The 23,119-nt window shown below is 63.2% G+C and overlaps 7 protein-coding genes across 7 annotated transcripts; 2 read left to right on the forward strand and 5 right to left on the reverse strand.

Annotated features, from left to right (window-relative positions):
- RHTO_08013 (glycerol-3-phosphate dehydrogenase (NAD+)) lies at window positions 1–1,595 on the reverse strand (the record flags this gene model as incomplete). The annotated part of the gene is made up of 4 exons (XM_016421667.1): window positions 1–442; window positions 506–882; window positions 956–995; window positions 1,063–1,595. Coding segments are annotated over 4 exons (1,392 nt in total), but the record flags the coding sequence as incomplete, so codon positions are not given.
- A 1,098-nt stretch (window positions 1,596–2,693) lies between these two features.
- On the reverse strand, window positions 2,694–8,601 carry RHTO_08014 (DNA-directed RNA polymerase II subunit RPB1; the record flags this gene model as incomplete). Its single annotated transcript, XM_016421668.1, has 8 exons — window positions 2,694–3,270; window positions 3,331–5,611; window positions 5,668–7,192; window positions 7,254–7,577; window positions 7,728–8,047; window positions 8,144–8,279; window positions 8,362–8,479; window positions 8,570–8,601. 8 exons carry the CDS (start codon window positions 8,599–8,601, stop codon window positions 2,694–2,696), a joined length of 5,313 nt encoding a protein of 1,770 aa, XP_016273780.1.
- Window positions 8,602–9,868: 1,267 nt separating this feature from the next.
- RHTO_08015 (uncharacterized protein) lies at window positions 9,869–12,030 on the forward strand (the record flags this gene model as incomplete). The annotated part of the gene is made up of 2 exons (XM_016421669.1): window positions 9,869–9,971; window positions 10,046–12,030. 2 exons carry the CDS (start codon window positions 9,869–9,871, stop codon window positions 12,028–12,030), a joined length of 2,088 nt encoding a protein of 695 aa, XP_016273781.1.
- A 94-nt stretch (window positions 12,031–12,124) lies between these two features.
- RHTO_08016 (uncharacterized protein) lies at window positions 12,125–12,976 on the reverse strand (the record flags this gene model as incomplete). The annotated part of the gene is made up of 4 exons (XM_016421670.1): window positions 12,125–12,591; window positions 12,647–12,710; window positions 12,786–12,878; window positions 12,974–12,976. The coding sequence occupies 4 exons, from the start codon at window positions 12,974–12,976 to the stop codon at window positions 12,125–12,127; spliced, it is 627 nt and encodes a 208-aa protein (XP_016273782.1).
- Window positions 12,977–14,216: 1,240 nt separating this feature from the next.
- RHTO_08017 (WW/Rsp5/WWP domain containing protein) lies at window positions 14,217–15,247 on the forward strand (the record flags this gene model as incomplete). Its single annotated transcript, XM_016421671.1, has 3 exons — window positions 14,217–14,271; window positions 14,508–14,786; window positions 14,886–15,247. The coding sequence occupies 3 exons, from the start codon at window positions 14,217–14,219 to the stop codon at window positions 15,245–15,247; spliced, it is 696 nt and encodes a 231-aa protein (XP_016273783.1).
- Window positions 15,248–15,357: 110 nt separating this feature from the next.
- Window positions 15,358–18,229, reverse strand: RHTO_08018 (pre-rRNA-processing protein ESF1; the record flags this gene model as incomplete). Its single annotated transcript, XM_016421672.1, has 5 exons — window positions 15,358–15,595; window positions 15,657–16,862; window positions 16,918–17,025; window positions 17,090–18,050; window positions 18,112–18,229. The coding sequence occupies 5 exons, from the start codon at window positions 18,227–18,229 to the stop codon at window positions 15,358–15,360; spliced, it is 2,631 nt and encodes an 876-aa protein (XP_016273784.1).
- Window positions 18,230–18,945: 716 nt separating this feature from the next.
- RHTO_08019 (bromodomain-containing factor 1) lies at window positions 18,946–22,566 on the reverse strand (the record flags this gene model as incomplete). Its single annotated transcript, XM_016421673.1, has 4 exons — window positions 18,946–20,159; window positions 20,230–20,548; window positions 20,615–21,618; window positions 21,681–22,566. The coding sequence occupies 4 exons, from the start codon at window positions 22,564–22,566 to the stop codon at window positions 18,946–18,948; spliced, it is 3,423 nt and encodes a 1,140-aa protein (XP_016273785.1).
- Between the last annotated feature and the right edge of the window lie 553 nt (window positions 22,567–23,119).

The following is a 23,119-nucleotide window of genomic DNA, read 5'->3' on the forward strand; positions in this document are numbered from 1 at the left end:
TGCCTTGAGGAACGCATAGATCTCCTCTGCCGTCGCGACGCCCTGCAGCTTCTGCCCATTCAACAACTCCTTCTCGAGCTCGTCAAACGTCTTGCCAGACGTGACGAACGCCTCGGCGCACTTGCGGTTCCGTCCGCCGAAGGATGTCGTGATCAGATCCGCGACGCCAGCCGAGTGGTGAGAGAAGGTGTGCGCCGAAGCCGAGGGGAAGAACTCGAGTGTGAAGGCCGACATCTCGAGGAGGCCGATGCGGATGATCGCCGCTTTCGTGTTGCCGCCCATCTTGAGGCCGTCGACAAAGCCTGCGGCGAGGGCGACGACGTTCTTGAGAGCGCCGGAGAGGGAAACGCCAGCGACGTCTTCGACGGCGTGGACGCGGAACATGGCGGTCGAGAAGACGGCCTCCCACAGCGCGCAGTCCTCGGGCCCGGGGCAACCGATCCTGCGCGTGCACAAGTGTCAGCGAGGGCACAGCGGCGAGAGGGAGAGAGACTCGGTGGCCCACGTCGTCTCGCAGAACTCTTCGTTGGCGACCTCGAGCGCAATGTTGGCTCCTCCGAGCGCCGAGCAAGGCAGGCGGAGCTTCTTCTCGATGATGGAGGGATAAGTGTAGATCTCGGCGGTCTTGACATCGACGTCGATACCCTTGATAGCCGAAATCGCGCGAGCGCCCTTCTCGAGCACGCCGGGCTGCGAGAGTTCCTTGATGACCGGCGGCAAGAATTGATGAGGTACACAAAAGACGATCAAGGTCGCGCCCTTGACACACTCGGTGAGTGACGGGACCGCGACGAGGTTCTCCGGTAGCTTCATCTCGGGCAGGTAGCGGGCGTTCTCGTGCGTCTCGTTGATGATGTCGGTCAAGAGGCCCTTGCCGGGGATCTGTTTGCGGTGTAGACAGTCAGATCGGATGTCCGTTCGCGAGTACGCGGCTCGAGCGAGACGGAGAACGCACCTCGCGCTGGCGGACCCAGAAGCGGACTTCCTCGTCAAAGCTGCCGTATTACAATCAGTCAGTCCTCGTCGCTTCTCACACGGAAGCGAGCAACAACCGGCACGCACCCGTCCTTCTCGGCGGCATTCTGGGCGGCGAGACGAGCGAGCGCGGTTCCCCACGACCCACTGCCGATGACGCAAATCTTCTCAAGCTTGCCCGAGGGCGAGCCGGTGAACTCGTCGTACTTGGCGAGGAAAGGAGCGAGAGCGGGCGAGGAACCGCGACGGGGGAGAGGGGCCTTAAGGGAACCCTTGCGCGAGAGCGACTCTCCCAACGACGGACGACGCTCCTTCTCGCCGTCGTCGCCCTCCTTGTCCGTCTCGTCGTCGCTGCCGTCCTGCTGACCCTCCTTGCGCTGCTTTTTCTGGCTCATCGAGAGGTTGGTCATGGCGCGGAGGAGGGGCGACGGCGGCCTCGACGACCCCGGGGTCGCTGTGGGCGATGCCGCGCGAGATCCAGGGAGGGATGGGATGTGGAACCCGAGCGGGGATCCAGCGCGCGAGGGGACCTCTGCGGCGGGCGTCTGTGCGCCCGAGGGGAGCTGGTGGAGTGATTCGGTGCTGGCGGTCGAGACGGCTTCGGGGCGGGTGGGTGCCATGGTTGCGTGTGAGTGTGAATAGACTGAGTTATAAGTTGATTGAGAGTGGAAACAGAGCGAGCAGCAAGTTGTAGGCGAGCGTGGAAAACGAGGGTGAGCGCAAGCCCAGCACAAGAACGTCACTTCGGTCCGCCTTGTCTCAAAGTTTTCACTGTTGCTCGAGTTCGGCCAGCTTCGTAACGACTCCCGGGATACTGAAGGACGATCCACTTAGAGCGCCGTGTCGAGCGCAGGTCGTGGGAGCAACCTCGTCCTCCTCAACGCAGCGTTCAACCCCTTTTCTCGACGCCCAGCCATTGATTCATTGAGGCTATTTCCAGCGCAGCCCATTCAGGAGCGTCGAACGGAGGCTCGCCTTCATTCTCCCTGCGACCGCCGCAGCTGTTCTGTGAGGCTGAAGAAGCTTCTCCTCCTCCTCCTCCCGCATCCTACGTTCCTCCTGCTGGGGGGCCTGGGAGGAAAGAAGCGGGGAGACGCAAACAGCGCACCCTCAAAACAGCTGCCCCAGAACCTCCCGCACCCCGTTCGTTCCACGAAAAAGAGCGGGACGACGAGGAGAAGGCGGGGTCGACGATGCGCGGGAGTCAGTCGGAGTGACCACGGGCTCGGGCTAGGCGACGGGGGCCTTTGGCGAACGACGAACGCAAGGCGAGGATGATCGTGGGACGAGAGGCGTTGCGGCGTTGTGAGAGGTGAGGAGGAGGAGGGGAAAGGTCGTCGTTCTCGCGTCCCACGGCGCTTCAGGCTAGTGCCGAGTCAGCCTATCGCGCCCTGACACGTTCTACAAATCCGCAGAACTCGAGCGCAAGTCGACGAGGAGAAGGTCCGCGCGCAGCGAGGGTGAGAAGGTCCCGACTTCTCCGTCGCCTGCGAACGCAGCTCCCTCTTGGCTCCCTCGCTTCCTGTCCGCATACTGCATGCGAGCGCTGTGCAATGCGAGCATGACATGCGAACCGAGCAGCCTCGCAACTCCTTCACCGAACAGCAATGCGCAAACCCTTCTCTCTTTTCGATGCTCGAAGCAAATCGACTGCAAGCTTTTCAGTCATTGCAAGACCACCCTCAAACCAAGCCCTTGCGTCTTACACCTCCCGAACCTCAACGATTCCACGACGCCGACGACGAGTAAGGCGCGTTCTGCCTCTGCTGCTGCTGCGAGCCATTCGCGCCGTCCGCGCCTGTTCCTCCGCCGCTGCCAGGACTGCGAGGTGAGTACGATGGCGAAGCGGGAGAAAAGGCGGGAGAGGTAGGCGAGTAGGCGGGAGAAGTGGGCGAGAACTTGGGACTCGTTGGAGAGTACGCGGGAGAGGTAGGCGAGAATTTGGGACTCGTGGGCGAATAGGCTGGAGAGGTTGGGGAGAACTTTGGGCTGGTCGGAGAGTAGGCGGGGGAGGTGGGTGAGAACGCCGGGCTCGCGGGTGAGAAGCGCGGGCTGGCTGGGGAGAAAGCGGGAGAGGCAGGCGAGAAGCGAGGAGAGGCGGGAGAGAAGGCGGGGCTGGTTGGCGAGTAGTTGGGCGAGGCGGGGGAGAAGCGAGGAGAGGCGGGTGACTGGCCGATGAGCGGACTCGTCGGCGAGTAGCCGCCGCCGCCTGACCGGTTGACCCAGGGCGAGGCGCCGCCCGACGGTCCTGGCGACCGCGGGTTGTAAGGCGACGCGCCACCGAAGGGAGAGGTTCTGCGAGCGAGAACGGGTCAGCTAGAAAGCAAATCGCGAAGGGGAGGAGTCGCGACACACGGAGAGTATCCCGCCGCGCCGAACGGCGACTGCCCGCCCGAGAAGGGCGACTGGCCACCCGCGAACGGCGATGCTCCGCCGAAGGGAGAGGCGCCGCCGAAGGGCGATGCTCCACCGAAGCCTCCCTGGTCGTACATGCCGTCCTGTCCGGGCTGGATGATCGGCGAGAACATGGCCATGCCGAGCTGCTCCTGCTGGCCATAGTAGGCGGGCGTCTTGCCCTCCGACAAGTCGGCGTACGGCGTCGCTCCTCCCCCGGGCGTCCGGCCACCGTCCATGACCGCGTCGATCTGCATGTTCGGCGGCGGCGGCAAGCGGTGGTCGGGAATGACCTCCTGGAGCTTGTTCAAATCGAGCGAGAGCTCGAAGGCGCCCGTGCCCATCGGCGGCTGCTGGCCGAGCAAGACTGCCTCGGCGACACCCGTGCAGTAGTCCGTCTCTCCCGCCGCCGCTGCCTCCATCAGGATCTCCACCGTCTCCTCGAATGAGCAGCGCATGAGCGCACCCGTGTCAGCACGGTTGATGCCGTGGCGGGTGATGGCCATGAGCGAGCCTCGGTTCGTCATGATGTCGGTGAGCATCGACAAGTGGCGGTAGTTGACCTTGGAGCCGTCGAACTCGATGACGTTGCGCAACTCGCGGAGGACCGACGCGCGCGCCGCTTCGATGCCGAGCACTTCGAGCATCTCGACGCACGAGTTCGAGATGGTCCTCCTGGCGTCGACGCCTTCGGTGCAGAGGACCTTGCGCAGGTTGATGCCGTCCGTCTCGAGGACCCACTCGTTCGGCGTGTGGAACTCGCCTGCCGCATTCAGCTGCGGCCGCTTCTGCTCCATCATGAACACGCGGTCGATGCCTTCGACGCCTGAGAGCGCGATCGAGCCAAGCATCTGCGACTCGAGCTGCTTCAGGAAGACGTCCTCGTCGTCCTCGTCTTCGTCGCCGCCCTCCTTGTCCGCGTCCGCCGACTTGAGCGCACGGCAACGGATGACGAGCTTCTCGGCGTTGTCCTCCGACCAGATGACGAAGAGATCCTGCTCGAACGTCTCGGCGATCTTGCCCGCAACATAGTGCATCTCGAGCTTCTTGTCGAGCATCTTTGCGCGGTCGAGCTCGAACCTGAGCAGCCAGGGCGACTGACGGTGGAGGTTCGCCTCGACGTCCTCGTCGGGAATGGCAAAGAACGCCTCGACAAACTCGCGGTCATCCTCGATGACGGTCGCTGTCGGGTCTGGGTCGTAGAAGATCTCGGTCGACGCGGTGACGGTCTGGAGGGTGGTGTACGAGAGGCGAGTCTGGACCTCCTTCGCGAGCTGGATGTCCTTGGCATAGTCCGGGTCGAGGTAGACGGTCGTCGACGGCGTCTTGAGGTTGACGGCGACGTTGATGATCTCCTTGAGACGCGGTACACCGAGCGTGACGTTCTTTGACGACACACCGGCGTAGTGGAACGTGTTGAGCGTCATCTGCGTCGCCGGCTCACCAATCGACTGCGCCGCGAGCGTGCCGCACATCTCGCCCGGCGCGACGAGCGAGGCGTTGAACTTGGACTCGACCTCGCCGACAACCCACTCGAACGCCTCGCGGTTGAGGTGGTACTCCTCGATGACTCGCCGCACGGCGAGGACCGACCGGAGGAAGATGCGGAAGAGGAGGGTCGCGTTGTTCTGCGCCTCGGCCGACAGGTCGTCCTTGCCGCGGATGACGACGAGACGGTCGCAGAGGTCGCGAACCGTCTCGACGATGTCGGCAGGCGGGATGTCGCTGGCGTTGCGGAAGTCGATGTGGAAGATCTGCTGCGCGTTCTGAATGACACGACGGAGGTTGACGGGGAGCGAGACGGTCGGGTCGCCCTTCGGGAAGACCTCGCGCAGCGTCGCCCGATCCCGCTTGAGCTGCTCGTACTCGTAGTCGAGGACAGTCTGAAGGTCGGTGTTCTCGGGCGGAGCGAGGTCGACGTGAAGCGTACCCGGCTTGAAGTGCCAGGTCGGGTCGGTGATGTCGACCCTGTACCGCTTCTCGAAGCGCGCGTCCGACAACCGGATCGGCTCGACGACCTGCTCCTCGATGAAGGCTCCGTCCATGCCGTCCTCGCCGTAGCAGAACTGGACAACGTCGCCAAGCGAGTTGCGGACCGTGCCGTCGTACGCGACCATGACGTCCTCGAGCGCCTTGACGAGACGACGCTGGATGTATCCGGTCTCGGCGGTCTTGACGGCCGTGTCGATCAATCCTTCGCGTCCGGCCATGGCGTGGAAGAAGAACTCTTGGGGCGTGAGACCTGCGAGCGAGAGAGTCAGTAGTCGCTCGGAAAGAACAGCTAGGAAGAGCGCTCACCTCGCAAGTACGAGTTTTCGACAAAGCCGCGCGCCTCGGGCGAATAGTCGTCCTTGGCAAAGTGCGGCAGGGTGCGGTACTTGAAGCCGAACGGACACCGCTTGCCCTCGACGATCTGCTGGCCGACACACGCCGACATCTGCGAGATGTTGATGAACGAGCCCTTCGAGCCGGCGACGACCATCTGCTTGACGTTGTTGTCGGCCTTGAGCGAGCGCTCGGCGCTCCGTCCGGACGAGTCACGGGCCTGGTTGAGCGCGCGCGTGACCTTGGACTCGAACGACTCGCGGACGGTCATACCGGGCTCGGGCTCAAGCTGGTCGTTCTGCGCCTGCTGGATGATGTTGCTGACCTCGCGCTTGGCCGTGTCGATGAAGCCGGTGATGGCCTCCATCGTTCCTTTGTCGGGGACGGTGTCGCCGATACCGATCGAGAAGCCGTTGTGGAGGAGCCAGAAGTTGACGACCTTCTGGACGCCCGAGAACCAGTCGCGGCAGACCTCGTGGCCCTTCTCGCGGTAGATGACGTGGATCAAGCCACCCTGCGACGTGCCGACCGTCTTCTTGTCGACCGTGCCGAACATCACCTGGCCGTCCTCGATGAACATGCCGTCGTCTTCGGGTGGGTTCGTTGTGCCGGAGCCCGAGGCGCGGTACAGGTTGATGCCGGCGGGAATGCACATCGAGAGGATCTGCTTGCCGGTCCAGAGCGGCTTCGGCTTGAGGATGGCGGGAGGAGGGATGACGCCGTCCCACTCGGGCACCCAGAGGAGGATGTTCTGGATGAACTCGAGGTCCATGAAGCAGCCGCGGAGGGTGAACTTGCGGATACCGCACAGCGTGTCCTGCACGATACCCATGACCGGCTTGTTGGCCTGCGGCGAGATGATGTTTCGCGCGACGGCGGCGATGTTGATCAACTCCGACCGAGTCTCTTCCGACTGCGGGACGTGCAAGTTCATCTCGTCGCCATCGAAATCGGCGTTGTAGGGCGAGGTGACGGAGAGGTTGAGGCGGAAGGTCGAGTACGGCATGAGCTTGACGCGGTGAGCCATCATCGACATCTTGTGCAACGACGGCTGCCGGTTGAAGAGGACGATGTCGCCGTCCTTGAGGTGTCGCTCGACGATCCAGCCGTACTGGAGGAACGTGTCGGCGCGCTTGTTGTACCGCAAGTCGATTCGGTCGCCCGTGTCGCGAACGACGTAGCGAGCACCGGGATACTCGTTCGGCCCGTTCCTCACCAGCGTCTGCAAGTCCTGGATGTTGTACGGCGTCACGCGCTCAGGGTACGTCAACGTCCGTGCAATCGAGTACGGCACGCCGACCTCGTCGAGCGCGAGGTTGGGGTCGCCCGTGATGACGGTACGAGCCGAGAAGTCGACACGCTTGCCCATCAGGTTGCCACGCAGACGACCCTCCTTGCCCTTGAGACGCGCACGAATAGACTTGACCGGTCGGCCGGACTTTTGCAGAGCTTGAGGCTGGCCGGGCAAGTCGTTGTCCATGTAGGTCGCGATGTGCCACTGCGCGAGGAGATACAGTCAGCGCCTGCGCTGCGGAACGATACGAGCGAGAACAACGCACCTGGAGCAGCGTCTCGAACTCGTTGATGACGTGCGCGGGCGCGCCCTCCTCCTCGAACTTCCGCAACGACGAGTTCGTCCGAATGATCTCGGCGAGCTTGTACGTCAAGTCGTCCTCTCCTCGCATCGCACCTCCGTCGACAGCGATCGAAGGGCGGACAGGCGGAGGCGGGACGGGCAATACGGTGAGGATCATCCAGGCGGGATGCGCCTCGGTCGCCGAAAGACCCATGGTATGCAGGTCCTCGTCCGAGATCTTGCGGAAGAGCGTGTGCGCCTGCGTCGCCGTAAACGGTCGGCGGTCGGGCGCTTGCGCGTTGCCATCCTGAGAGACATCGCGTAGGGGAGGAAGGGATCCTCAAACAGCGGTGAGCGAACAGGTCTAAAGAGCTTCTCAAGACCGCTCTGTCCCGCCATGACGACCCCGAGGGACAGTACATGGGGGACAGAGGACGGATCAAGAAGAGAAGCTCACCTCGTCCTTGCCCTTGCCGTACTGCAGGAAGAGCTTCAACCCCTCCTTGCGAATCTGCGGCTGCTCATGCCCGCATCCTCCGTGCCCAGGCGGGACAGGCTCGCCAGCAGCAATCTTCGCCTGCGTCTCCTCGTCCATGATCGTCATGTCGCAAGAGTTCTTGCCCTTGACGAGCGCGTGGACGACGGCGAGTCGCTTCTTCGGGTCGCGGACGAAGCGGACGGCATCGGCGAGTCGAGGGTCCTCGGCGGGCGAGACCTTGAGCTTGCCGCACTGCACGCAGATGCACTCGGTGATCTTCTTGACCTTGTTGATGAAGCCTGTGGAACGAAATGGGTGAGCAGATTACTCGAGAGAAAACCCGCCCACGTCGCGCTCAGGGCCACGGGTGACGGTCTGCGCGTCTGTCTACTCACCAACGTGATACACCGCGCGACTGAGCTCGATGTGTCCAAAGTGACCCGGGCACTCAGCCATTCCCTCGCCGCAAGTCGCGCACTTGAAGTTGCGGTCGATCGTCCCCAGCCGCGGGTCACTTAGTCCGCCCATTTTCTGTGGCCACCATACTCGAATATCAGCTCGGCCCCAGCAACGCCAGGAAGCGACGAAGCGAGAGATGGGAGACGCGACTCACCGGCTTCGCATTGCCCTCCTCGAACGTCTCCGGGTACTCAACCTTGCACACCGAGATAGCCTTGATTTCTTCAGGCGAGAGCACGCCGAACTGAATCGTGCGCGGACGCTTGATCGGCCTGTGTAGTCGCCATGCGAAGGTGCTCCCCCAAGTCAGCGTCTCTCCAACCCGCCTCCACAACACGCTGAGAGCGAGGAAGGGAACGCACTGCGTCGAGTGAGCAAACTCGTGTCCAAGCATGCTGGGCTAGACTGTCCTGCGTGGGCGAGATGCGATGTGGCGGACGCGGGTCGACTGACCGGGCGAGGCGAGGCGAGCGAGACGAGTGCGAGCGCGCGAGGCTCCGTGCCGCTCCTGGACGGTCGAGTGCTCGTCGATGAACTCTACTGAGCCGGTCTGGCGTGCCCTGAGCGCGTGTACGGCGGTATGTCGAGCGAGTGTGGGTGTGGAGGGAGATGGGAGGAACGGGGACGGCTGCAGGCGGTTCGGGCGGGTGTGGGCGGTGGTCGCGGTCACTCGTGAGCCACTAGCAGACACAGCAAGCGTCCCTATCGTGCGCTGCCAGCGAGTGGCAGTCGGGCGTGGGTGGGAGAGTTGCTCCCTTGCCTCTCGCCGCGCCTCGTCGCCGCCTCGCACCAGCTGGAAACGTGTAGGCTGCTCGCACTGGCTCAGATCTTGCTCGCGGACGGGCAGATACCGTCGCACGGTCCTCGCGCGGCTTCCTTGTCACTGCTGACTCCCTTCGTCCTCGACATCTCGGACGGTCGACTGAGCGCTTTGCACGGGTTTGGCGGGCGCTTTGAAGGCACGGGCGGGATACTAGCGCATCGCCTAGTCGCTGGCACGCGCCTCGACGACAGTGCAACTGGTTGTCTCCTGGCCTGCTGTCTTTCGCCCAGCAGCTCTTTGCAGACATCCTCCTGCTCCTCTGCTTGTTACTTAGCTGGATCATAGCCCTCGGCCGACATGTGGTTTCTGCTGAGCATCATGGCTGGATGGCGAGATGAGCGCTGCTAGCGCTCGAGGGAATCGCAGCGACCCGCGCCGCTAAACCAGCGGCTGGCGACTGATGCAGGCGTTGTGAGGTCGACTTGCCCTCTCGCAGGACCGCCCAAGAGCTGTCGAGGTGATTGTCCGGCAATTCTGCCTCCCCCGTCTCACGGCCGGCGGTAGAGGAGCGAGGAAGGGGAGAGCGTCCCTCGAACAGGCGACGTCGCACTCGCCGGCAGGGCCAAGCACCCGGCACGCGAACAGGCTCTTCGCCTCTCTCATCCGGGCACAAAAGAATCATCACGGAGGGCTTCTGGAGACGTCGAGGAGAGGAGCGGAGAGAAGGAAGAGAGCAAGGCATGGGTGAGCTCGACTTCGCGGCGCTGTCTGCCTTGCAATGGTCCCTTGAGAGCCTTGGGCGTCTATTCAAGCAAGGAGTCCGTCCTGAGTAGATTGTTCCAGCGAAAGAGCCGACTCCGCAGCTTGGCTTCGACCACCACCGCTCGACCGGCTCGAGATGGCTTCGCTGCGGCAGGAACTGAAGCAGTTCGAGCAGCAGTTCCGGGCTGAGCACGGCCGGGATCCCTCGAAGGACGACATCAAGCAGCGACCCGACATTGGTTCGTCGACTCTCGAAACGCGTCTCTCTCGCCTGTCACGCTCGGGCTGACTGGCTTGCGACTGTCGAATGCAGCGAAGAAGTACAGAGACTACGCGAAATCGAAGGCGTCGTCCGGCAAGGAGGCGAAGAAGGCCTCCTCGTCCTCCTCATCAAGTCGACCTCTGGCAGCCCCGTCCGCCTCCGCATCATCCTCCTCGAACCCGTTCCGGACGCCAACCAAGCCTAAGACTGCTCGCCAACGCGCACCAGCGGCAAGCAGCACGAACGATGTCGACTTGTCTTCCGAGACGACCGCCGGACCTGCCTCTCCCTCTCGCCGACTTTCCGGTTCAAAGACGCGCGAGTCGGAATCTCAGTCTAGCACGACGACTACACGCTACGTCCTCGCCAACTCGCCGTCCAAGATTCGCGCCCTCGCAGCCTTACATTCCTCGACCGGCTCGCCAAACCAGCCTTCCCACTTCCCTTCTTCGCCTCAGAAGCGCGCATCGAATCCCTTTGCGTCACCGACGAAAGGAGCGGGCTCTTTCGCTGCACTGGAGAAGGCCGAGCGGGAAAGGCTGAAGCAGCGGAAGAAGGAGGAGAAGGAACGGAAAGCCAAGCTGGTAGGCAAGGGAGGCGGAGGAGTACTGGGGACCAAGGCGACTGCTGCAGGCGCTGGATGGGGCAGTGCGGCGACACTGGGCGAGAGGCCGTTTGCGAGGACTAGCTCGGCGGCGAGCTCAGCGATGGAGGTCGATGAGGTGGACGAGTTCTTCGGCGCGCCGGCGTCATCCTTTTCTTCTCAACGTTCGGTATTCTCCTCACAACGCTCACTTGCGCCAACTACGCAAGCCGGCCTCGACAGCGCCGGACTTGAAGATGACGACGAGGTTTTCGGACCGTCACCGGTCAAGCCCTCCTCTTCGCTCGCCTCGAAGAAATCTTTCAGCCTCCTGCCATCCATCGACGACGCCCCGCCGTCCTCTCTTCCCCTTTTTACACCTTCATCATCGCAGCCGGGCCCGAGCAAACCCTTCAAACCCCTTCTCCCGCCCGCCGCTTCTCCACAACCCGCCTCGCAAATCTCCAACAAGCCCACACCATTCGCGACATCGCTTCCCTTCTCTTCCACCGCGGCTGCGGCAAGCGTCAACGGCACCGACGGAGAGAAGGAGGACTTCTGGGCCGACACGGCGAAGAAGGAGGAGGAAGCGAAGAAGGCCAAGGGTACGAGGGGTGGGAAGCGGAAGAAGGCTGGGGCTGCGGCGGACGATGCGGCTGTGCCGTCGAAGCGGAAGGCGCCGGCGAAGCGGGCGGGGGGCAAGGGTAAGGCGAAGGCGAAGGCCAGCGAGGAGAACGAGGCTGGCGAGATGGACTTCGAGGAGGAGGAGGCGGAGGAGGGAGACGGTCATGTCGTCTCCTCGCAGAAGGGCGAGATCGTGATTGCGCTGTCGGACGAAGAGCAGGAAGGGGGAGGAAAGGCGCGGCTGATCATCCACGAGAAGGGGTGGAAGGCGAGAGCGGGGCGAAAGGCTCGACATGCGAACTCGCAGAAGGAAAGGGAGGATGGAGACGAAGAAGGAGACGAGATGGTCGTCGACGTCATGCAGAGCGATCCAGGATCGAAAGAAGACGAGGAGAATGTGGACAACACATGGCTTTTTACGCAGCGCGGCCGAACCAACCTCCTCTCGACACTCGCCGTTGCGCCGTCTAACGGCGCACCCGAGGCCGTCGACGATCAGCCCGACACGTCTAATCTCCCTGCCGACCTCGCCGCCATCCTGTCGCTCCGCGCGAACTCGCCCCGCAAGTCGACCCAAAACGGCCGACACACGCTCTCCTCGCTTGCGAAGGAGCAGCAGGTAGCACGTTTGTTGGGCGAGCCAATCGCAGGCCAAAGGCGGAAAGGCGGATTGCTGGACCTGGCGGATGAGGAGCAGGATGGCGAGGCTGAAGGAGTCGAAGTCGAGGATGGCGAGGGAGACGACGACTGGGATGAGGAGGTGGACGGATGGGAAGGTACAGGCGAGGCGATGGATGGGTATTACTCGGGAGACGGCGAAGTGTGGTGAAACGCTCGCTGTCCTTCCGAATTTGAAGTCTCGGGAGACCTGCTATCGTTACAACAAGACCGCAAAGGTACTAGATGTAAGCCTATCCGCCCGCTCATGGCTGCGCCGCCGTCTGATCCTCCTGTACGAGACTCCGCTCATCTCGCCCAACCGCCGGACCCTGATCTGTCGTGACGTCCTGCATATCCACGTCCTCCAGTCCCTTCACCGCCTCCTTGACGCTCGGTTCTGCACCGGAAGGCGCAGGACCAGTCGCTGGTTTCGCAGGATTTGCATGCTGAACGAGCGCGATCGGATTGGAAGAGGCTTGGAGAGTCGAGGCAGGGACTGGTGCTGCGAGAGGAGGTGCGGCAGGAGGCAGAGCGGGTGTTGCTGTGCCAGAGGCGGGTAGCGAGGGAGCGCCACTGCCAAAGTCGAGGGTGATAGTCCCGTCTGCGTTGATGCCGCCCGAACTGCCCGGTAGAGGGATGTTGCCCGCCGCGACTTCCTGCAACGCTGCCTGCATCTCCTCTTCCGTCCCTTCAGACTTGTCCTGGTCTGTATCGATGACCCACTTCAGGACTGCACGAAGCGAGAGGGTGAGTCGCGTGTTGATTCGGGGGGAGGGACGACGTACTCTTGAAGTTCGGGTTCTGGCCTGGCTTCAGCGTCGACGGTCGCACCCAGGCCTTCTTCCACCGCTGCAAAGCAAGTACAACGAAGTAAGGGGTCAGCGAACGGGTCGTCCAGGGAGAAAGCAGGTCTCGCCAACGCACTGGCACCGCTGCGAGGATCTGTTGCTGCTCGAGCGACAGACTGGTCGTCACACCGACCGGCAAGGGCTTTGGTCGGGACCATTTGTGCGAAGACTGGTCGGCAGACGGCGACGAAGCGAGCGAGAGTCGAGGCGGAGCAGGGGAGTCAGCCGCGCAGCGGGAAAGAAGCAGCACACGTCAAGACGCACCATGCTGGCTTAGTGGGGCTGTGAGCACTCAGGTAACCCGGCCTGCGCGAGTGAGCGTGAGTGGTCGTCCGTCAACTTGCTCGAAGACCGGTTTGCCCTTCGCCTGTCCCGCTTCGACGCTCAAAGACGGCTTTGAGTACGGGAAGGCTGATGAGCAGAGCTCCCGAAGCTGTCCAGGCTGTGTCGCGCTCCTCCCTGCTCTTCTCGCCGACTTCTCCCCGTCCTTCAGACTTCATCAGTGAACTGCTTGCACGCCTCATTCACCGCATGTCGGGACGTGTAACGTGGCGAACGGACGCTTCGATGCCCGAGAATTCGTGCGCACGGTTGGAGCGGCCAACACGGCTTGACGTCGGGCGAAGATGGCTCGATTCGTTGCAGGCGGGTTGCTACGACGGCGAGGTCGCGTCAACGCTCTCTTCTCTATCTCGGGCGTAATAAGGCATGCGGGGCGAGACGGGCTGGGACGCGTCGCTGTGAGCGGACGGCTGAGTGCTGAGGAGCTCTACTGTGCTTGCTGACCTGGACGACCTGGTCCTCCGTTAGAGCGCAAGGCGGCTTTAACGCCCTACTGGCGTTTCGATACTGTTGGAGAAGGGCTACATGTCAAGGATCGACTGCTTCTGCTTGCTACACACCGCATCTAACGACGACGACAAACTTCAAGCGTTGCTTTCCGATGTGCCTTCTGGAGCTGCGACTGTCAGACTACATGAAAGACCGATTCCTTGCAGCTACGGCACTCTGCATACCAGTGCACGGGACGCAGAGGGCGCGCGGGACCCAAGTTGACCAGTTATGGAGGTCGCTTGGCGGCGTTCGCTTCGTCCTTGACCTCCTGATCTTCCGGTCACGATATGTTTCCGCATCCGGCACACAAACGATCCTGCACCCTCTACAGCGGGTCGCTCAGGTAGCTGTCGTCCTTGTTCACCGCGCAAGACGGCCAGAAGTGACAACGTTGCGGTCACGCATGTTCATTCTTCGTTGAGATTCGAGTCCTTCCGCTTTCTCTCACTCCTTCATGTGTCAAAGACCCGAGCGCACCTCGTAGCAAGCAGACTTTGCCGTCGTCGACCTCGACCCCACCCTCGGGCACACCTTGCGTCCTCACCGCTCACTCGCATCAGCTCAGGGCTGTTTCTGCTTAGCTGCACCGCTTCAGATCAAACAACAAGTCTCACAACGGCACTCCCGGCCCAGCTTTCCCTCTCGACCCTCCCCACCACCTCATCTCCTCCCCATGTCGGATAATCGACCTCTCCCGCCAGGCTGGATCAAGCAGTGGGACGACAACTGTGAGTCATTTCTTGTGCTCTAGTATTGCTTCTGAGCGATTCAGCATGGAATACGAAGGGGAGACGGGCGGTCGCGAGGGGCCTGCGTAAGGAGGCTTGGCAGGAGGATCGCGAGGGCCGGCTCATGGCGTGGCTGGACGTAGGGAGCAGCGAGCTCTTCAGTACGAACTCGTGACGTCCCGGCAGTATCGAGCGCCGCGAACTGACAAACCACTCGGGCGTCCCCTCGCTCGCAGACAAACAGTACCTTTACGTCGACACCCGCGCGACTCCTCCACGCTCGATCTGGGTTCACCCTGACGAAGAGCGAGGCGCGAAGTCGACGCAGGCGTACGCCCCGCCGTCCGGTCCTCCGCCGCCTTCGAACGACGGAAGCAGGGCTTCGCCTTATCCGTCTGTCGGCAATGGCGGAGCGCAGTCAAACCCGCCGCCCTATCAATCAGCTCAATCGCAGTCTCAGGGAGGGTATGGTGGACCGCTGCAGCAGGGGTACGGAGGTGGATACGGACAGCAAGGTCAGTCGGCGCATCCCATGGAGCGAGGTTTCCGCCGCACAAAGCACGATCCCATCGATCTCTGTTTGTTGCTGACTGACGCCCGCGCTTCGCTCGCAGGTCCACCCTACGGCGGCTATCAGCAGCCTCCCCCTCAGCCAGGCTACGGCTATCCGCAAGCGCAGCCGTACGGAGGCGCTCCCTACGGCGGCTACCCGCAGCAGCAGCCCATGTACATGCAGCAGCCGCAGTACGCACAGAGCGGCTCCCGCTTCGGCGGCGGCCGGATGGGCGGAGGAAGCGGGATGGGCATGGGTCTCGCGGGAGCTGGAGTTGGTTTGCTCGGTGGAATGGTCGCGATGAACGCGATTGACAATATGCAGGACAACGCGTACGAGGATGGGTACCAAGATGCGCAGGATAACGGCGGAGGATATGATGACGGAGGAGGCGACTTTGGCGATGGCGGCGGAGACTTCTGATCCTCGTCGTGGCAGAGTCTGTCTGTAAACTATCGCACACTTTTGAGTCTCTCAATCGTCAATGGGGAGATGGCTTCGAACGCGAGCAGGTAATGCAAAGTCACGCCAACTCAGGCCGTCTTCGTCCTCTTCCCTCGTCCGCCCGCGTCTCCCGCCTTGCGCTTGACCGCCTCCACCAATCGACTGAGATCCTCGCCGCCGCCAGTCTCTCCCGACTCGGGCCCCTTCCGCTTGACTGAGCCGTTCTCCGACGGCGCCGTGACGGGCGCGCGAGTCTTCGTGTGCTTGTCCGAGCGACGCTTGCGACCTTCGGCGAGAAGGGCCTCCATGTTGCGCGACTTCTGGAAGCTGCGGGCGAGGCAAACGAGGTCAGCGTTCGCAGCACAGCCGCAAAAACGATGGCACGCACCGAGGGTTCGACGGGTCGATGGCAAAGTCAAAGTCCTCGTGCAAGCTCTTGAAGCGGTCGTCTGCCAAGTCGAGCTTGAAGTCGTCCTTGACCGTCTCGGTCTCGTCGCCGAGCTTCTTGCCCTTCTTGCCCTTGACCTTGCGCTTCTTGCCCTTGTTCTTCTCAGCCTTGAGGATCTGGCGCATGTCGAAATGACGGCCGCCCTCGCCAGCCGCGTCGTCGCCCAAGACATCGTCCTCGTCGTCCGAGCCGACGAGAAGTGCAAGCTTGGCCTGCTCCTCCGCGTTCGCCTTCTCCTCCGCCTCGCGCTGCTCCCGCCGCTCCTTCTTCGACAGCTTCGTCGCATCCTTCTTGCCCTTCTTCGACACGCCAATCTCGTCACCGCTGTCCTCCACGCCGGCGTCGAACTTGGCGAACGGATCTTCACCGTCATCCGCAAAGAAGTCGTCGTCGAAGCCCTTGTCGTCGCCTTGAGGCTGGAAGTCGGCCGCGCCGCCGTGCTGCTCGTCATCGCTGCCCAGCCGTCCCTCCATCCTCGCCTTCCGCTCAGCCTTCTTCCGCTCTTTGCGCTCCTTCTCCTTGCGCTTGTACCGCTCAAGCGACGTCTCCGGCTTCTCGTCCTGGATGAGGTCGAGCTGCTTCGCGCTCCGCTCCGACAGCGCCGGCGCAAACGTGATCTGCATCTCGCCGTCGCCCTTCTTCTTCTTGCCACCGAGCGCCTCGCCTTCCCATGTCATCTCCATCGCGTCCCCGCCCTCGCCCGACAAGCCGAGCAAGCTCCGCAATCGCTCGCGCTTGGACAGCTTCTTGTCCTTCTTCTCCATCGCCGGCTCGTCCTTCTCCTCCGCCTCATCCTCCTCCGGGAACTCGAAGAAGTCGTCGTGCGCATCCTCGCCCTCTTCTTCCTCCTCTTCCTCATCCGACGACGAAGCGAGGTACTGCGCGATATCGTCATCCGCAACTCGCCCTTTGCCCTTCATCGAGCCCTTCTGCTTGCTCTTGTCGAGCGCAGCGTTCAGGTAAGTCTGGATCTTGGTCTTCCGGTGGGGGTCGTCGGCGTCCCAGGTCAGCTTGACCTTGGAGTGTCGCAGCGCGTCGGTCTGGAAATCGAGGCCGGAGTAGGAAGACCCTTCGGCGAGGACGGAGGCTTCGGTCGCTGCGTCGTGGATAGGGTCGTCTTCGAAGGAGGTCTCGTCGGGAACGAATCTGTGCAAGCAGCAATCAGCGGGCGTATACGGTGGAGCCGATATGCGAAACGCACTGCAAGTCGAACATGTTGGCCGTCCGCTCGAACTCCGTCCCGTTGATCTGGTGGTAGACATGCTGCGCCGTGGCTGCCGAGTCGAACGTCGCAATCGCGTAGTAGTATCTGCTCGCGCAACGGCGTCAGCGAGCGTCAATCGATGAGGGTGATGGGAAAGACTCGCCGCAACCGCTCGAGCTGGTACTTCCGCAACGCCTCCGTGTCGTAATCATCCTCGCCCTCCTGCAACTGCTCATCGACGAGATCCCGCTCGGTAAACTCGTCGTCCTCGTCCTTTCTCCGCTTCCCCTTTCCCTTTCCCTTCTTCCCTCCAAGCTTGAGCACGCCCTCGTCCTCCTCGTCCGTCTCGGCGCCCTTCGAGCGCAAGACATCGACAGGCGGTCCCTCGACCGCTTCGCGCTCCATCCGCTCCCGGCCGAACTGCGAGGGGTAGATGCGCAAGTTGAGCAGCCGGCCAGGCGCGATGCTCAGCTTTGCCGAGAGCTTGATGTCGTCAACATCATCGCCGTCCGCCTTGTTCTTTCCCTTCTTCGAAAGGGACTTTGGAGGAGGTTGTGAGCCGGAGGCGGTGGAGGAGAGGCAGGATGCGAGGACGCGGTAGAGGTCGGAGGCGCGGAGGTGGTCCCAGTCGAGGTTAACGAGGGCAATCCGGCGAGTCGCTTCGACGTCTTCTTCCTCCTCCTCCGCATCCGTGACGGCTGCCTCGTCGTCTTCGTCGGGGAACAGACTCGTCGGCTCGTTTTCGGAAAGGTCGATAGACGGGCTGCGCGAGAGTTGGCGGCGACGGGCGATACGTCCTCCGAGAGTGACGGATCCTGCCGCAGACGACGAGTCCGACTCTGCGCCCGACTCGTCTTCTGCGCCTGCCTCCTCCTCGTCGGAAGACTCGAGCAGGACCTGTCCACGGGCGTAGTCGACGAAGCCGCCGGCAGGAGCTTCCGCCTCCTCCTCGTCCTCGTCGTCCTCGTCGTCCTCCTCTGCAAGCTCGGACTCCTCCTCTCCTGCTTCCTCCTTCTCCTCGGGCGAAGCAAGGCGATAGTAACGCTTGAGTTCGTTGACCGACGCCTCCTTCTCGAGCGGCCGGCCGTACTTGTCAACCTTGCGAGCGAACTTGCTCTTCTTGCCAGTCGCTGTGTGCACTTGTACAGGTCAGCTCGAGCACTCCCAGTCAGCACAGGGAAGCGGACGCACGCTGGTCGTCCTCGAAGAGCTGCTTGAAGCGGTCGTCAACGACCAGCTTGGACTTGCTGGCCTTTGGCCGGACGAAGCGCGGGTCTGTGTGCAGCCGTGCGAAGCGTGGGTCGCTCATGGCAGCCTAGCGAGCGGGAAGAGCAGAGTTCGAGCGGAGTGGCGCTTCCCAAGAAGTCCGTGCTGTTCGGAGGAGAGGGACTGCCTCGCACCGCTCACACCAACCGCTCGGACGCTTGCTGAGGAGCTATGAAGCTGTGACAGATACCTGGCCATTGATACAGCTCGACCAGACGTCCTCTCGACGTGCAGGAACCGCTGTCCGCCGACTTCTCGATCCTCCTCACTCACCGACCAGCGACCCCGACAACTCGTCCAGCTGGCGCTCCGGGAGTCTTACGAGGGAGCAGAGGGCACGTTGAGCTGCGGGGATTCGACCGCGACCATCGTCACGCTAGTCGTTCTTCCCTCTCCCCCAGAACTCCGTGCCTTACCAGCTTGCTTCCGCTCTCACGCTGCCTGCTGGGCCAGACACGTCATTGATCTGCTACTGCGACGGTGTAGAATTGCTCCGAAGAGTTCAAGGTAGAGACTACCGGTTGGCTGGCACAACATTTCGACGACGACGACGGCAAAACCCAAACAACGACGACGCGAGAGGGGAGGGTTAGGGGGAGAGTAAGGGACCTAGGTCAAGCGCTCTGTACGGGAAACGGAGTCGAAGCGGAACGGAGGGGGTATAGTTGAGAAAGGCGAAGAGAGGCGAGATGAACGGCAACAAGCGCAGGAGCGAGTTCGAGTCGAGTCGAGTCGAGAGATCGATGCGCGGTAAAGTGTTCACTCCATGTCCGAGTCCGAGTCGCTGTCGTCGTCCGAGCTGTCGCTGCTAGCCTGGTCGCCCTCACCGTGCGCCGCGCCGCCGCCTCCGCCCTCCTGCGGAACCGCACCAGCGTCGCTCGACTCGGCAGGCTGGTCGAACTGCCTGAGCTGGGCCTCGAGCGCCTCGATGCGCTGCGACTCGAGGTCCTCGTCGAGGTTCTTGCGGGCGTTGCGGTTCCCACTCTTGGCGGGCTTGGACGACCCGGCGCGCTGAGGCGCCTGGATGGGGCGAGTGGCAGGCTGTGAGCCGGGGCAGACGTAGCGGTAGAGGTTGAGGAGGGTCGCCTGATCGAGCTGGTCGATGTCGAGCTCGATCTCCTGGTTCGCGGCGCCGAGGAGGTCGGGCCTGCCGCGACGGATGATGTTGATCGCCTCCTCGAGCTGGTCGCCCTCGAACGCGACGATCTTGACCGCCAGCTCGCGCTTCATGTCAAAGTCGACATACTCCTCCATCATCGGCTCGGCATGCGCGGCATGGTGCGTCGAGCGCCGCCTCGACGACGACGACCCGCCGCCGCCGTAGTACGCTCCGCCGTCGTCCTCGTAGTAGTCGTCCGAGTCGTCGTCGTGCTTCGGGCGCTTCGGCTTGCGCTGTCCTCCGCCGCCCATCCCGCCCATCCCGCCGCTGCTCGTCCGCGCGCCCGACGGCTTCTTCGGACGCGGGACGGCCTGCGGCGCGCCGTACGGCGAATTGGCGTAGGCCGAGTACATCTGCTGCTGCTGCGAGGGCTTCTTGGGCTTCGGCGCGGGCGGAGGCGGGAGAGGCGCGACGACGTGAGGCATGCGGACCTGCGCCTGCATGTGCTGGAGGCGCTTGGCCTCCTTCTGGGCCTTCTTGTTCTGGCGCATGAGCTCGAGGTTCTGCTGCATGACGATGAGCTGCTGCTCCATGAACGAGAAGCTCTCGTCCTCGTCCTCCGAGTCGTCCTCGTACGCCATCGGCCGCTCCGCCCACTTGGTCTCGAAGACGGCCTCGAGCCGGTGGCCCCAGTCGTTGACGGCTGTGCCGGCCGGGTTGAACGCGTAGCAGTTGGCAAAGATGAGTCGGACGTCGTGCTCGAACGCTTGGTACGGCGGGAGCGGGTACTGGTTGTGCTCGAGCTTGCTCCGGATCGTCGAGAGATCCATCGGCGTCTGAACGTACTGCGTGTACTGCGGGTAGACGTTCAAGTCTGCGCGCCGTCACGAATCATCAGCTTCCTCCGCTCCCCTCCAGAGCGAAAAAGAAACGCGCAAACGCACCGACAGGCTGGTAGAACGGAAACGCATACGACTCGTGCGTCTTCTTGAACAACTCCTTGACGACCTCCTTACAGAACCTCAACTGCTCCTGCGCAATCTTCTGCGCGCTCTTGGCCTTCTTCGGCGGCGGGGCGTGACCGGGAATGCCAGCGAGGTTGTAGATCCCGCCGGCGGTGATGTCGACGCCTGCGGACTCGAGGTACGGGAGGTCCTTGGCGGGCGCGTGGATCTCGCGCTTTGGACGGGTGTTTTCGGCGGGTCGGGGAGGGGGGAGGTAGGCGGGCATGACGGGCTTGGGCGGTTCCTTCGGCGGGTAGGGCTGCGTGCGTCACCCAAACATCTCATCAGCGCGCACTCGGAAGACGGAGAAGAGACTCGGACGCACGCTAACAGCCGGAGCGAACGGCATAGCCCTATACGCCTTCTCCGCCGCATCCATCAAGTTGCCCGCCATGGCCGACACCGGATTCTTGTCGCGCGGGCCGTTGTACCGGAAACAGTTGTTCCACACGAGGTCGAGGTCGTATTTGAACTCGGCGACGGTCCTGTACGTATGCGGTTCCTCGCCCTCGGGGACCTGACCCTCCCATCGCGCATTCGGATCACGGCCCTCGGAATAATCCAACCCGTACGTCCTCCCCGCCTTGTTCGCACCCTGCATCGCCTTACTCGTCGCCTGCAACCTCGCCTCGATCGTTCCCAGATCCATCGGTTCGAGGATGATCTTGTAATAGTCGGGGATGTGAAGCGCGACTGCGTCGACGGGTTTGAGGAACGGTGGCGCGTTCTTGTTGCGCTTGAGGTTGCGAACCATGTTGATCGCGTGCTTCTGTTGCTCTTTCGTCATGACGGCGATGGGCTCGGGAGGCGGAGGGACGGGAGAGGCGTTGGCGTCGGCGTCTTCAGCGGGAGCGGGAGCGGCAGAGGTCGAGGCGACGGGCTGTTGAGGCTGCTGCTGGAACGCGTCGGGCGACGCGGCGAACATGGCGGGATTGGGGGATGCGATGGATACGGAGGGTGAAGCAGCCGAGGGAGGAGGGAGCGAAGCAGACGACGGTCCCGGTACGGGTCCGCCCGCGAAAGTATGCAAGTCGGACGGAGACATGGTCGGCATCGGCGGGGCAGAGGCGGGAGCGGGAGGGTAAGGCGAGGCGGACGAGGCGAGCGTCGGAGCGGAGGTGAAGGCTGAGGGGTCGTAGCCTTGGACGGGGATCGGGGCGGGAGAGGCGGCGGGTGCGGGGACGGACGAGTCGGGCGCTGCGGCTGCGGAAGTCGAGGCGGCGATTGGCTCGACGATGGAAGGCGCTGCGGGAGGGGGAGGAGCGGCGGGTGAGGGGGTGAGGGGGAGTAAGGCGCAGGCGAAGGGACGGCGGGCGCAACAGGCGTCGGCTACACCAAAATAAGCGTGAGTTCTCGCTGCGAACGGAAGCAAGAGGAACGGAAACGCGGACAAACCTCTGGCTCGACCTTAACCCGCTTCGCCTCGCGCTCGTCTCCGCCTCCCTGCACGACCTCTCCCTGCGCGAATCCCAGCAATCCCGCCGCATCGCCCGCCTCGTCTCGGTCACGGTCCGGCGACGAACGCTTCAGCGTCCCTCCCTGCGTCGGGGGGACGGGATTCGCCGGCCCATCATCCGCCGCCTGCACCGACACGCCAGGCGACCCCTCTTTCACGTCTCCCGACCCCGCTCCAGCCGCGAATTCCGCCAACCCAAGAACCGCCTCGCCCATCGCAACATCCGCAAGGACGTCAACTCCCGCAGGAGGCGTCTCTGTCCCGTCTGCCCCCGAGCCCGAGGCGCCCGCAAGTCGCTGCTCCCACTCGTGCTGGATCGACCCGAGCCCGGGATGCGCATGCGCATGCTCGACCGCCTCTTCAGCCTGCTCGTTGAACGTCCCGTGCGAGTGCTCGTGCTCGTGCGGTGCGCCGTTGGCCATCGCTTCGAAGGACAAGGAACCGTTCTCGATGGGCTGGGCGGGCTGAGCGGGTTGGTGCATCGGCGTGGGAGGCTGCGCTGCGACGCTGCTTGTGCTGTCTGTGTGCTCGAGCTTGGCAGGGAGGCCGAGGTGCGGCGGGAGAGGGACGGCAGGTGGAGGGGGAGGAGGGACGGCGGGCGAGTCGAGCGAGGCGGGGGGAGGTGCGGGCGCGGGTTCGAGTGCAGAGTGGCCGTTCTGCTGCTGCTGTTCCATCGTCGTTGCTGCTGCTGGAGTGTCTGTGTTGGGCGGGGTCGGGAGCGAGTGAGGAGGAGGAGGGGGCGGGGGCAGGTGCTCCTTCGGTGCGGCGGGGGCTGGGTCGTGGTGCGGGTTGTCGGTGTTGGAGTGCTCGGCGTGCGACATGGCCCTAACCCTTGAGAGTTGACAAGCTCAACTAAGAGGTCAATCTCCTGGTTGTAATGGAATGAATACAAACTGCGAGTTTGTAATCGCGTTGTAATCGAGGGGGAAACGGGAGGGAGAGAGGCGCGCCCCGTCCGCAGGTGAAATCACGCGCGCGTTACCCCGCGACACGTCACCCGTCTCCGGAACTGGTCCGAGCGCAAACAACAACCCGCTCACCTCGTCGTAGTCAAGTAGTACTGCTCAACTCTCGCTTGCTGGCTCACTGGGCTACATTCGTCTTCACGCTCTCTCTCCCTGCCCAGTCTGCTCTCGCTCGCTCGACTGCCTGTGGGAGGCGCGACCCGCCTTTCCTCCGCGCGCATCACGGGTGGATCGCATGCTCTGATGGAGTGGTTGAGCAGTTGGAGGGGCGGACAGTGTGATCACTGTGGAGTCTGCGAGTTGGCAGGGTCGTAGGAGTCGAGATGGCGATGGGAGACGCGGCGGAGGAGCAGGCCGGGTTGCGCGCACGTTACTGCTTTTTCGCGGTTCTGCTTGGCTTCCCGGCGTC

This window comes from Rhodotorula toruloides (assembly GCF_000320785.1).
Source record: "Rhodotorula toruloides NP11 unplaced genomic scaffold Scaffold9, whole genome shotgun sequence".
Taxonomy (NCBI): domain Eukaryota; kingdom Fungi; phylum Basidiomycota; class Microbotryomycetes; order Sporidiobolales; family Sporidiobolaceae; genus Rhodotorula; species Rhodotorula toruloides.